The sequence below is a fragment of the Cannabis sativa genome, chromosome 6 (assembly GCF_029168945.1).
Source record: "Cannabis sativa cultivar Pink pepper isolate KNU-18-1 chromosome 6, ASM2916894v1, whole genome shotgun sequence".
Taxonomy (NCBI): Eukaryota; Viridiplantae; Streptophyta; class Magnoliopsida; order Rosales; family Cannabaceae; genus Cannabis; species Cannabis sativa.
The window spans coordinates 68,678,653-68,692,969 of NC_083606.1; the positions used below are offsets into that span (position 1 = coordinate 68,678,653).

General features: G+C 37.2%; 1 protein-coding gene across 3 annotated transcripts; it reads right to left on the minus strand.

The window, feature by feature from the left end:
* Positions 1-163: 163 nt before the first annotated feature.
* On the minus strand, positions 164-13,508 carry LOC115725577 (NADP-dependent D-sorbitol-6-phosphate dehydrogenase). Of its 3 annotated transcripts, none has more exons than XM_061117774.1 (6): positions 13,172-13,409; positions 12,055-12,149; positions 2,122-2,239; positions 1,104-1,236; positions 677-896; positions 164-600 (listed from the first exon to the last, which is right to left on the minus strand). In XM_061117774.1, exons 1-6 carry the CDS (start codon positions 13,302-13,304, stop codon positions 370-372), a joined length of 930 nt encoding a protein of 309 aa, XP_060973757.1. In that variant the 5' UTR covers positions 13,305-13,409; the 3' UTR covers positions 164-369. The 3 variants fall into 3 exon arrangements, with proteins under 3 accessions (XP_060973757.1, XP_060973758.1, XP_030511006.1); XM_061117775.1 differs by lacking the exons at positions 12,055-12,149; positions 13,172-13,409 and adding exons at positions 2,342-2,436; positions 6,760-7,024; XM_030655146.2 differs by lacking the exons at positions 164-600; positions 677-896; positions 1,104-1,236; positions 2,122-2,239 and adding exons at positions 10,264-10,644; positions 10,756-10,975; positions 11,270-11,402; positions 11,846-11,963 and having other exon boundaries at positions 13,172-13,508.
* Between the last annotated feature and the right edge of the window lie 809 nt (positions 13,509-14,317).

Here is a 14,317-nt window from a genome sequence, read left to right on the forward strand (position 1 = left end):
ATAGTGTAGTTTCACACTATATTTATTCTAATGGGACATTAAAACTATATTCATAAATAGCTTTGTCTACAGTGTCCCACCAAATTTAGTGGGACACTGTAGACTACGCTATTTTTTTTAATAATTAAATAATACAAGAAGAAAAATTAAATAATTATATATATTTAAAATTAAAATATTTTTATTATATTAATAAAATAATAAAATATTAAAGAATATAAAATTTGGTGTAATTTTTAGTGTTGTTGAAATTGAAAAAAAAAAAATAATGTTGAAATAGTAGTTTTTTGGTGTTGATTTAACACCAAATTTAGATTTTCCCATTGGAGATGCCCTAATACATGGGAATGAATCCAATTGTAAGCATGCTTATGCATACACATCTATGCCCCAAAACTTGGCAGGTTGATTGGTTCGAAGTTCCTTGTCCAGAGTTTTGATAAGATCCATGTCCTCTTTGGTAAGCTCAAAGTCAAAAACTTGGAAATTATCTTTCAATCTCTTGACTTTAGATGTCTTTGGAATAACAGCCGTATTGCGTTGAATTCCCCATCGAAGAACGATTTGCGCCACACTTTTGTTGTATTTCCTTGCAAGATCCTAACAAGAACCAACATTGTAACTTAAAATTGGAAGAAAAACAAATACAATTTTGGTTTTTGACAAATTAGCTTACTTGGAGAATTGGATCATCTAGACATGAAATTGAACCAAACAATTCAGTGTTGGCTGTAGCACCTCCCAAAGGAGTGTGAGCAGTGACAACAACCCCATGCTTTTGACAGAATTTCACAAGAGAATCGCGTTGGAAGTAAGGGTGAGTTTCGATCTGATTCACAGCAGGCTTGATTTTGGAGTAAGCTAAGCAGTCTCTAGTTAGAACGACACCATAGTTGCTGAGAAGTTGTTTGAATAGTTGGATAACAATTATGTACACCATAGTTACTTAATTCTAAGCATTTAACTCACAACATAGATTATGTAAAGCCAGAATAACATTTGTTTACCCATTCTTTAGTGAGTGAGAGAGTCACTAACTATATCAAACAATAATTCAAATAGTTGACATAATTCACAAAACTTTCATAATGTCGTTGGCTCACCTGATTCCAATGCTGCGGACTAGACCCATGGAAACTAGTTCTTCCATAGCATGCCAAGTAGTTTCCAAAGATATGGTTGTATCTATCTCTAGCACCCCATCATCATCTAAAGTACTCTTAGTTGTACCAACTCCTGCATAAATTTAAAGGAAATTCCAAGTGAGGAAGTTGAGAAAAAAAGCATTATAAAAGGTGAACATGTTTTTGATACAACCACTTAGTGAAACTCACTCCTAAAAATTTAGCTTAGAGAGGAAACGATGCCCAAGTAATTATATACTACTAATCAATTCATTGGTGAATGTGAGATTCTAACAATACACTCGCTTTGGAGGTTCATAGCAATCCAGTCTATGGTGACTCTGCGGAGGCCTACTCTCGGCCTAATCCACAGGTCACCCTTCTCACGACATCAATCTTACTTGAGGGTGCATGGCTTTGATATCACTTGATGCAACCACTTTAGTAGAACCTACTCCCAAAAGTTAGCCTAAAAGAAGAAGGTGCCTAAATAGTTATATACTACTAATTAATTCCATACTTCATGAATGTGAGATCCTAACAAGACACCCTTTTTGGAGGTTCACAGCGACCCACTCTATGGTGACTCTGCGGTGGCCTACTCTCGGTCTAATCCACAAGTCACCCTTTCCAGGACATCAGTCTCACTTGAGGGTGCACGACTTTGATACCACTTGATACAACTATTTTGGTAGAACTCACTCCCAAAAGCTAGCTTAAAAGAAGAGGGTGCCCAAATAGTTATATACAACTAACCAATTTCATACTTGGTAAATGTTTGTGGGATCCTAGCAGCATTAAAGATTTTGTGAACCAACCACACATAAAGCTAACATATTCCATGTTTACATTTTCAGTGTCCATAATAGTGCTGCTGGCCAATTTTTCTAACTAAATGATGTTGTATTTTTCATGTAATACCAAAACTCATGTGACATAACAACAAAGTTGATGCAACACTTGTATGGAATGAATATTCATTGGTTAGAGGCAGTACCAGTATGCTTTGTGGCCACAGGGAAGTGAACAAGGTATAAATCCAGATAATCTAACTGAAGCTTCTTCAGACTATCCTTACAGGCCTCAAGGACATGTCCATGGTCAGAATTCCAAAGCTGCAATCAAGAAAAGTAAAGAAAATGATTCATAGTCTGGACAAGACATACAAAATACACATTATATTATACTCAGCCAAAAGCCAAAGTAAATAAACTAGCCTTAATGGTAATAAAGAGATCCTCTCTCTTAACAAGCCCTGTCTCAAATGCCTCAGAAATTGCTTCCCCAACTTCTATTTCATTCTTGTAATGAGCTGTAAACAAAACCAAACATAAAATGTATATTTGGTAACACTTTTTTAATTAGTTTTTTATTTTTAAAAATAGAAAAATGAAAATATTTTCCAAAATCATGTTCTATAAATACTTTTCAATTTTTTAATTAAGAATCTAATTTTAAAAACAAAAAAAAAAAAATTACTTTTAAATTTTTTTTAAACAGTTTTTTTAATTAATATTTTAGACTCCGACCCCAACTTAGACCTTGAAAACCGAATCCGGATCCAACCCCAGACTTCGACTCGCCCCTAGTCGTAACCTTAGACCCGGTCTTGGACCAACTTGAATAAAATCAACAAATAAAAAAAAAATAAATAAAATTTATAGAATATACTTTATTTTTTGTTTTTAAAATTGAAAAATAAAAGTGATATAGAACATATTTTTATTTTTTAAAAAATAAAAATTTAATGTGATTAAAAAATTTAAAACAAAAACGCTATCAAAATAAATTAATTTAAAAACAAAATTTGGAAGGAGTTTGATAGTGCGCATAAATCATGAAATGACAAAATATTATATCATAATATAATACAAAGGGTTATTTGCGGCAAAACCCTCTAAAGTAGGGAGGTTTTTGCAACTAACCCCCAATTCTAAAATTTTTGCGGTAAAAATCTCTAAACTCAAGTTCTGTTAGCAGTTAGCCATTTCCGTCCATTTTTGGCTGTTAACTGCCATGGTGGAATGTCCACGTGTACACAGTGTACACGTGGCACAATTTTATTGGTCCACGTAAATAAATATTTAAAAAATAAAAAATTAATTATTTTAAAAATAAAAAATAAAAAAAATTATTTTTCTTTAAACATTAAAAAATTTAAAATTCAAAAAACAATTTTAAAAAAATAAAAAATAAACCCTAATAACCCTAACCCATTCCCACTCTTCTTCACGTTCTCTCTCTGTCAAGCCGCCCCATTCCCACTCTTCTTCTCCTTCTCCTTCTCAATCTCCACCACCACTTCGTCTTCCTTATCTCCTTCAAACACCCATCCATGACCTCCAAAATCGAAACCCTAATATCAACCACTTTAAACACCCAACCGGCGATGGTAGAGGTGGAGATTCTGACGATGAAAGTCTCGGTCTCGGAGAGGTGGAGATTGCTCTCGCTGGTTCGAGGAGATGGAGCCGGTTCTGGGTCGTCGAGATCAAGAGGGTTTTGGCGATCTGGGTTTGAGGGATTCGGGGATCTGGGTTTGGGGGATTCGGTGATCTGGGTTTGGGGGATTTGGGGATTTTAGGGTTATGGTGATCAGGGTTCGGGGGATTTGGGGATTCGGCGATGGCAGAGGCGGGAGTGTGTGTGTGTCATTTTCTGTACTTAAATTTCTTTGTCATTTAGGATCCTAGGTTCCAGCCGAATTCATCTAGCACGTACGAACCTGTAAAGTGTAATATGAATTGTAATTGCGATAAGGATGGGGTTCAATGCACTTATGAGCAGCAGTATGCTGAGATGAGCTCAAGCAGTGGTGTCCTTGGTGAGGATATTATTTCTTTTGGTAATGAAAGTGAACTTGTACCACAGCGTGTGAAAATGTGGAAACTGGTGATCTATATAGCCAGAGGGCTGATGGAATAATCGGTTTGGGTAGAGGACGGCTAAGTGTGATGGACCAGCTTGTTGACAAGGGTGTTATTGGTGACTCGTTCTCATTACGTTATGGTGGGATGGGTGTAGGTGGGGTTGCTATGATTCTTGGTGGAATCTCTTCTCCCCCTGATATGAGTGTGTGTGTGTGTCATTTTTAGCAGAGAAGAAGAAGAAGAAGAAGAAGAAGAAGAAGAAGAAGAAGAAGAAGAAGAAGAAGAAGAAGAAGAAGAAGAAGAAGAAGAAGAAGAAGAAGAAGAAGAAGAAGGGAGTTAAAGTTTTTTTTAATTTTTATTTTAATAAAATTGTATTTTTAATTTAAATTTTTTTAATTTTTGAAGAAAAATATTTTTTTTTATTTTCTATTTTTAAAATAATTAATTTTTTTATTTTTTTAAATTTTATTTACGTGGACCAATAAAATTGTGCCACGTGTACACTGTGTACACGTAGACATTCCATCATGGCAGTTAACAGCCAAAAATGGACGGAAATGGCTAACTGCTAACAGAACTTGAGTTTAGGGATTTTTACCGCAAAAATTTTAGAATTGGGGGTTAGTTGCAAAAACTTCCCTACTTTAAGGGGTTTTGCCGCAAATAACCCTAATACAAATGATAAGGATACATTTGTAATTTTTCTTCACAAAGGATAAGAGAGAGATGTAAAAATAGTTGTTTATATAAAAAAACAGGTAAATAGCGACAAAATTCTAAAAACTTTTATTTTGGTTTCACTTAACCCCAAAATTTAAATTTAGGCGGTAAAACCCCAATAGTCACGTTCTGTTAGCAATTTAATATTTCCGTCCATTTTAAGTATTAAGTGCCATGTTGGACTGTCCACGTGTGCATCTACGTGAATACAGTGTACACATAGTACAATTCTATTGATACACGTAAAAAATTATTTTAAAAAATTAATTTAAATTAAAAAAATATTGTAATAAAAAAATATTTTTTCTTTTTCTTTTTCTTTCTTTTCCTTTTTCCTTCTTGTCTGTTCATCTTCTCGATATCCCCCCCTCTCTCTCTCTTTCTCTCTCTCTCTCTTCTTATGTGGAAGATAGTTACAGGAAGAGGAAGATCAAATGGTGTCCTGCTCCAGGCTGCGATTACGCCGTTGATTTTTTTCGACTTCATCGGGAATAATTGTCGGACAAGTTTCGATGTTTATTGCCGATGCTCCTTCAGTTTCTGCTGGAACTGTAACGAGGAAGCTCACAGGCCTGTGGATTGTGATACGGTGGCGAAATGGAACATGAAGAACAAGGATGAGTTTGGGAGAGAGAGAGAGAGACGAGATCGAGACTAGAGAGAGAGAGAGAGAGGAGATCGAGATTGAGAGAGACCAATCAGAAGAATTTCTCATTTTATGTCCTAGAATGCAAGAGCACACCATACCAGATTTAATATCATAGCTACATAGGCTATTAAGTCCACAGTGGCCATGAATCTTGCAAGGATCTAAAAATACTTGCCACGAGACAACCCAACGTTTCTCGCTCGAATTACGTCGAGTGTGTTACCTTAGATTTCCATCATAATCGATCTTTAATCTTCTTTGAGCGTTGCCACCATAGTCTGCTCATATAAATGTAAAATCATCAGATGAACTTAAATTGCCCAAGGAATCGAGCACAGCGATTTTACTGTTGTTGTGAACCAGATTCCATCCTCGGGACTAAAGGGAGAGAGAGAGACGAGATCGAGATTGAGAGAGAGCCTTAGGGTGGTTAGAGAACTGCTGGGGTGGCTGCCGGGTTTTGAAAACGACTGAGAGAGACAAAGAGAGGAGATTGAGAGAGAGAGAGAGAGATAGAGCGAGAGAGAGGGGATATCGAGAAAATGAGCAGACAAGAAGGAAAAAAGAAAATAAAGAGAGAAAAAAAAAAAAAGAAAAAATATTTTTTTATTTACAATTTTTTTTAATTTAAATTAATTTTTTAAATAATTTTTTACGTGATCCAATAAAATTGTGTCATGTGTACATTGTATCCACGTAGATGCACACGTGGACAGTCCAACATGATACTTAACACTTAAAATGGATGAAAATGTTAAATTGCTAACAGAACGCGAGTATTGCGGGTTTTAATGCCTAAATTTAGGTTTTAAGGTTAAGTGAAACAAAAATAAAAATTTTGGGAATTTTGCCACTATTTACCAAAAACAAAAATTGTAAATATTAATTACATGCATATCAAAGCTCAACTATATCAAATACCCCCAAAACTACTTTAATGATTGAAATATGCATGAAGAAGAAGAAAAATTTTTGGTATGTTTAATACACAAATTAAAATTTGATGTATTATTATATAAAAATATGATAAATAATATAATTTAATAAAATACTAATGTATATAATACCATCTACTTACAAATGATGAATCTTTTAAGTAACAATAATTTTTTTTTTTTTATTTTTAATAAAAGCGTACTTAAAGTCAAAAGAAGTTAGACCTCGCGGTCATTATAAAACAGGTGTTCCGGAATAGAGGAAATCAGAATACAACCGAACTTCTAGTTGGTAAACGCCCACTTAACCGGGTAAAAAAATTACAGTTCCTACTAATATTAGCAGAAATGACAATAAATTTGACATCACTTAAAGGTTAGCAGAAGTAGGAAGCAAAACCCAAATGAAAATGACATGAAAAGTATTAGTAGGAGAAGAAGAAGAAGAAGGAAAAGGTTACCAGCACAATCAAGATGGCGATAGCCAAGGTTGATGGAGTTGATAATGAGGTCTTTGATAGTTTTTCCTTCCATACGCCAAACACCTAGACCCACAATCGGCATGTTGAACCCACTGTTGAGCCTTATTGCCATTTTTCTTTTCTTCTTCTTCTTCTTCTTCTTCTTCTTCTTTCTATATACATGCATATATATCATATAAATTGGGCCAGGAGGACATTATTGCCATTTTTGTTTTCTTCTTCTTCTACCACGCTCAATTGTCAGATTTTGAAGATAAGATATATATATATATATATATATATTTATATATATATCATATATGTTTGTAATTCTACACAACTATACAATATTATATTACTAGAAAATCTTATCAAATATATGATAACATGGTGTTGAAATAGCTGCATGCACATAGGTTGGAGGCAATCATGCATTTCTGCGACTCCTCCCTCTTTCACAAAAGTGAGTATTCTTGGAGTCCAACCCAATTTCTCTTATATACACTTATAAATAATTCATTTATAAAATGTTCCAACACATATAGTATTAGATAGTGGGAGCTTCACTGATTTCACTGATGCAACCCTTACTATTTCAGCATAGAGAAATTTTTTTGTTTATAGTCGTGTACGTTGTAGTTATTTAAGACACCCTTAAACATTGTGAGAAATTCAAAATAATTTACAGTATAAAAAATAGTATTCAGACAGACTATTTCACACGTGTATATAAAATAATAGAGACATGTGTACAACAGACTGACAACTAGAAAAATAGCATATATAAAAGGAAGACCTAAGTGTTGAAGTAAGCGAAGACATACGGCTATGAAATACAGAAGTGTAAATGAATCGAGTCGGATCTGATCCGACGATAATTTGACCTGATCCAGATCATGTAATGATCCGTCCCGCTAGATCAAATACCCGCATAGTCGCAGATCCGACCTGATTTATTCGGATCGAATCTGATCCGACCCGACTTATCTTTTATTTCACCCCCCCCCCCTTTTTTAAGAATTTTAATTTTGTATTAGTATTATTTAATACAACACTATGTTTGGTATTGACTTATATTAATCGATTGAGTAAAGCTATAATATATTTTAAATAAACTCAACCCCAACACCAACCACGGGTCGGGTATGGGTCTAGGGTCCGGGTCCCGAGTCAGGGTTCTGGGTCCAAATTTGGGTCCGTGTCCGGGTCCCGAGTCAGGGCCCTGAGTTCGGGTCCGGGTACGGGTCAGGGTCCTGGGTCCAGGTTTAGGTCCCGGGTCCAAGTCTCGAGTTCGGATCCCATGTCCAAGTCCGGGTCTTGGGTTAGGGTTCTGGGTCTGGGTCCGGGTCCCAGTCTAGGGTATGGGTCCGGGTTTGGATCCTAGGACTGGGTCCTGGGTCTGGGGGCAGGTCCCAGGTTTGGGTTCGGGTCTAGGTCTCGAATTTGGATCCCGTGTTCAAGTTCAGGTCCCGAGTCAGGGTCCTCGGTTCGGGTTCAGGTCTCAGGTCTGGGTCCTATGTCCGGGTCTGGGTCTGGGTTCGGGTCCGGGTCTTGGGTCCTGGGTCTGGGTGCGGGTCTTGGGTTTGGGTCTAGGTCTCGGGTTCGGGTCCGAGTCTACATCCAGGTCAAGGTCTCGGGTTCGGGTTTGGGTCTCAGGTCCGGGTCCGAGTCATGGTTCGGGTTTGGGTTCGGGTCATGGTCTGGGTCCGGGTTCGGGTCCAGGTCATGGTCAGGGTCCGGTTCCTAATCCCGGGGCAGGGTCTAGGTCTCGGGTCCCAGGTCTAGGTCCGGGTCTGGGTCCCGTGGGTGGGTCAGCATCCGGGTCCGAGTCTCGTGGCCGGGTACGTGTCCGGGTTCGGGTTCGCATCCGGGTCCGGGTCCGGGTCCGGGTCCAAGTCCAAGTCCGTGTCCCAAGGCCAGGTTCGGGTTCGGGTCCAGGTCCCGGGGCCAGGGTTGGGTCCCAGGTCTAGTTCCAGGTCCTAGGTCCAGATCCGGGTCCGAGTCAGGGTCAGGGTTCGGTCCGGGTCCAAGTCCGAGTCCAGGTCCAGGTCTGAGTCCTGAGGCTGGGTCCGAGTTCGGGTCAAGTCCCGGGGTCAGGGCCAGGTCTAGGTCTGGGTTCGGGTCTGGTTCCGAGTCTAGTTCTGAGTTTGGGTTTAGGTCTAGGTCCGAGTCTAGATTCGGGTCTGGGTTTAGGTCCCGTGTTCGGGTCAGGGTCCGGGTCTCGCAACCTAGGAACTGGGTCCCGCGTCCTAGCTCCGGCTCCAGGTTTAGGTTCGGTTCCTAGGTCTGGGTCCTAGGTGCGGGTCCAGGTCCCAGGTCTCGGGTCCCGGGTCCAAGTCCCGAGTCTCGGGTTCGGGTCTCGGGTCTCGGGTCCTGGGTCTGGGCCCGGGACCAAGTTCGGGTCTAGGTTTAGGTCCGGGTCTCTAGTCTGGGTTTGGGTCCTAGGTTCGAGTCTAGGTTCGGGTCCCAGGTCTGGGTCCGGGTCCAAGTCTGGGTTTGGGCCAGGTCCAAATTCGAGGTCTGGGGCCCAGGTTGGGGTCCGCGTTCGGGTTTTGGTCCGGGTCCGGATCTCGGGTTCGGGTCCGGTTCCAGAGTCTGGGGTTCGGGGTTCAGGTCCGGGTGCGGGTCCGGGTCCTGGGTCCCGGGTTCGGGTTCGGGTCTGGGTCCCGGAACCGGGTCCCAAGTCGGGGTCCAGGTCCTGAATTAAGTTTTATATATATATATTGAATTCGGGTTGGATCAGATCCGATCCAGAAAAAAATTAGGCGAGGTGGAGCAGATCTGATCCGAGATCCAATAAGTATCCGAATATTTTGGATTAGAGCTCCGACCTAATCTAACTAAATGGATCTTTTTGACATGCCTAATGAAATGCTTTTACAGAAAATGACTTCTAGTTTTTCTTGTGTATTGCTCTGGAATGTTTGGAATTGCATATACCAACTTTTGCACTATGAGGTTAGGCACTCTCCTCCTAAGATTTTTGAATGGACAGCAAGCTTCCTACAAGAATACAAGAGTAATCACGGTGTTGTAAACAACACCCCAAATTCTCGACAGTCCATAGTTGTTGCGACCTGGGAAGCTCCTCCAACAAGCCTCGTCAAGTTAAATGTTGATGTCACCCAGTGTACAACATCGAGCAAAATGGGATTTGGTCTAGTCATTCACAAATGCGAAGGTGGTATTGTTGCAGCAAAAGCTCCTCCATGGCAAGGCTTATACAAACTAGTCCTCATGGAAGCTCAAGCACTACTTCATGCTCTTCAATGATGCCAAGGAGAAATTGTAAGGTGCTGGTGGATCATGTAAGAGATCCCCAGCGACCAAATGCTTTTCCTGAAGACTTCGTAAAATTAATCTCTCCCTTTCTCACTTTCCTTCTCAGCTTTAGTTCCAAGGGAAGCTAACACACTTGCCCACCACTTTTCTTGTATCATGAATTGTTAATTTGATTTAGCAATGCAGGGATACAACGTTCAAAATAAATGAAAAACTAAATAATTGATGATCATATTGGAAAATTTGCATTAAAAGACATAACAAGTTCAACATTTAATGAGTCTTGAGAACAGTTCATAAGATGCCTATTTCTCTTGTACTCTCTTATTCTTCTCACAATACATGGTTATGGATAGAATTGTGAGCCTCTGCTTATGCAAACAGATCTATGCCCCAAAACTTGGCGGGTTGATTGGTTCTAAGTTTCTTGTCCAGAGTTTTAATCAGATCCATGTCCTCTTTGGTAAGCTCAAAGTCGAAAACTTGGAAATTCTCTTTCAATCTCTCAACTTTAGATGTCTTTGGAATGACAACTGTATTGCGTTGAATTCCCCACCGAAGAACGATCTGTGCCACGGTTCTGTTGTATTTCTTTGCAAGATCCTGACAATAACCAACATTGTAACTTAAAATCGGGAAAAAAAAAACAAGTTTCTAGTTTCTGGGTTATTTAGAAAATGTGAGATCATATTCAGTTTTGACAGATTAGCTTACTTGGAGAACTGGATCATCTAGACATGAAATTGAACCGAACCATTCAGTGTTGGCTGCAGCACCTCCCAGAGGAGTGTGGGCAGTGACAGAAATCCCATGCTTTTGACAGAATTTCAGAAGAGAGTCGCGTTGGAAGTAAGGGTGAGTTTCGATCTGATTCACAGCAGGCTTGATTTTAGAGTAAGCTAAGCAGTCTCTGGTTAGAAACACGTCGTAGTTGCTGCGAAATTGTTCGAACAATTGGATAACAATTATTAATCTCAGGAGTTTGAAACTGAAGAAAATGTACAAAAGTTGAAAACAGGAAATAAAGTGCAATTGTTGTTTATATTACTTATTTAAAAATCCACATGAAATTCTAAGCATTAAAATCTCAGTCATTACATTGCAAAATGAAAAGGGAAAATTCACAACATAATGCTTACTCATTCTTTAGTGAGTTAATAGCTATATCTGACAATAATTCAGGTGGCTTACATAATCAACAAAAAAAATCATAATGTTGTTGGCTCACCTGATTCCAATGCTACGGACTAGACCCAAGGAAACCAGTTCTTCCATAGCATGCCAGGTAGTTTCCAAAGAGATGGTTGTATCTATCTCTAGCACCCCATCTTCATCTAAAGCGCTGTCGGTTGTACCAACTCCTGCATGAATGTAAAGGAAATTCAGAATGAGGAAGAGAAAAAAACAGGTGAACATGTTCCAATTCCTTTGAATGGCGAAACAGAACATTAAATCGGTTCATAAAAAGCATTAAAGATTTCGCAAAACACCCATACATAAAGCTAAATCACTCCGTGTTTAAAGTTTCAGTGTCTAATATCTCTTAGTTTTTTCAATTCAGTATTGGTTCAAACACCAATTTTGCTTTGGATGTAAAGAATGTCATATTTAGAATTACTACGAATCTGTCAGTAAGGCCAATTTTTCTGACTAAATGATTTGCTATTTGACATGTAATACCGAAACTCATGTGGCATAACAACAAAGTTGATGCAGAAATCCTATGGAATATTCATCGGTAGCAGTTTAAAAGCAGAGAAAATTGAAAAAATGACGGAAAGGAAAAAGAAGAGGGAAGCAACACCAGTATGCTTTGTGGCCACAGGGAAGTGAACAAGGTATAAATCCAGATAATCTAACTGAAGCTTCTTCAGACTATTCTTACAGGCCTCAAGGACATGTCCATGGTCAGAATTCCAAAGCTGCAATCAAGACAGGTAAAGAAAAAGAATAATAGTCTGGCTGGACATACAGAATATACATATTATTCGATCAGTTCGAAAATAAACTAACCTTAGTGGTAACAAAGAGATCTTCTCTCTTAACAAGCCCTGTCTGAAATGCCTCAGAAAGTGCCTCCCCAACTTCTGTTTCATTCCTGTAATCAGCTGCAACCAACACCAGCTAGTCAAACATTACATTGTAGCAACTCAAATGTACCAAAAGGTAACATTTTGTACAAAAAATATTCATAAATTTCACAAATAATAGAGCAAAAAAGGGTAAATAAATACAAACAAAGGTGACTAGCTGGGTAACTGCAGCTTCTAAATTTTTTAGAGGAGCAGTTTAAAGAACTAATGCATTTAGAAGAGGCTTATCAATTAATGTATATTATTGATATTGCAAATGAGCAATTCTTCATTTCCCTACTATTTCTCATACTTTCCTATTTGAAAATAAATTAACTCATTTAATGCTTTTGGTATTCTTTTATTTTCTTACTCTTATCTACTAAGGATCTTTTTTCCACTACCATAGACAACTTGTTTTTCTTATTTAACAACAGTTAATTTTTTTATTGATCAAAAAGATTAGTTTTTTATTGATCACTATAATTAAGTTTATTTTTTATTTAAAAGGTCAAAAGTTTAGTTAACAAAGTCTATTTGACAATAAGACATAAATTTGACCTTAGCCTAAAACCAATAGATCACAGGAGGTAATACATATATGATAATACATACAAACCAGAGTGAAAATGTAATATGGCTCTTAACGGTCAAAATGAATCAAATCTCCCAAGTAAGGATTCTAAAGTTTATTCTATTCTAGCTAATGAAGAAGTTATTTAACTCTTATCTAGTAGAAGTAATAACTACACATATACTTCTTCTACTGTAACTTTTAAGAATAAGAACCTATAAATGAGTTCAATATGTAATCTAATCTCAACCCCACCAATTATTTTAGAATAATTTCCTCCAAAAGTTAAAACTTTTAAGAGCACAACAGTCCTAATCACAGTACTACTGGATCTTTTCTAATTAAGTCTATAAACGAGTTGAAAATCTTCAAACCTACCAATAATGGGTTAAGTGATAGTAAATTTGACACCCCTTTTAAACTTAAAGAAAATCAGAATCAAAACCCAAATGAAAATGACATGAAGAAGAAGGAAAAAGGTTACCAGCACAATCAAGATGGCGATAACCAAGTTTGATGGAGTTGATGATGAGGTCTCTGATAGCTTTTCCTTCCATACGCCAAACACCGAGACCCACAATCGGCATCTTGAAGCCACTGTTGAGCGTTATTGCCATTTTTGTTTTCTTGTTCTTCTTGTTCTTGTTCTTGTTGTATGACAGTATGAAGCTCAACTATCACAGTGAGTGTATTTTGGAGATATTATTATATGTCGGAGCTTCCCAAATGGAAGAGAAGACTAATGCGTTGCTTCATTGTTGGGCTTAGAGGCCCATTTACAAATGGATTTTTTACAAAAATTTATAATTTTACCGCTACACGGAATTTTTTGATATATTAAGTAGTTAAATTAAGCATAGAATTTTAAATTTTTCTTTTATTATTCGTCATAAGATCAAAATCTAATAGTTTAATATTTTTAAAATTAATATTTATAGTTAAATTTGTTTAGTAACTATCAATAAATAATACCTATTTGAGAAGTGTTTCATATATATTTTTTAAGTAATTGATTTTTGATTAATCTTTTCATTATCTTAGGTGTTATCTAATTAGTTGATTGTATTATGAAATTGGTTTCTATATGTAATTAATATTTTTGTTATTTTATATAATTGGTTTCTATATAACTTATTTCAGTGTCATATTTTTAACTAACTGATAAATATAACTGGCTTCTCAGTCTCAGATTTCAATGCCCAACTCTGGCGATAACTATAACATTCAACACTGGTGACAACTTCGATGTCTAACCCCGGAGACTGTTTGGTAACAATGACAATTCTAATAATTTTTTCGATAATTTTTCTGACGATAATAACAATTATGGCAAATATTTTCATTCTAATTTATTTTTTGTCTTAGTAGGTAGTGACTATTTTGGTAGTGGATTGATGATCAAGTCTTGGAGCTTCTGGGAAGTTTGTATTTGATTTTAGTTTTAGTATTGTGTTGGATTTCTTCAATATTCCATATAGTAAACTAGAATACAAAGCATTTGAAATTTACATGAGTTTTAGTATTTATAATTGATTTTTTCATTAAGAAATTAATTTTAATTACATGGAAGTAACTGGCTTCTTAATTTATTATCTTAACAAAATTAATTTTAACTAATTTTTCATTAAAA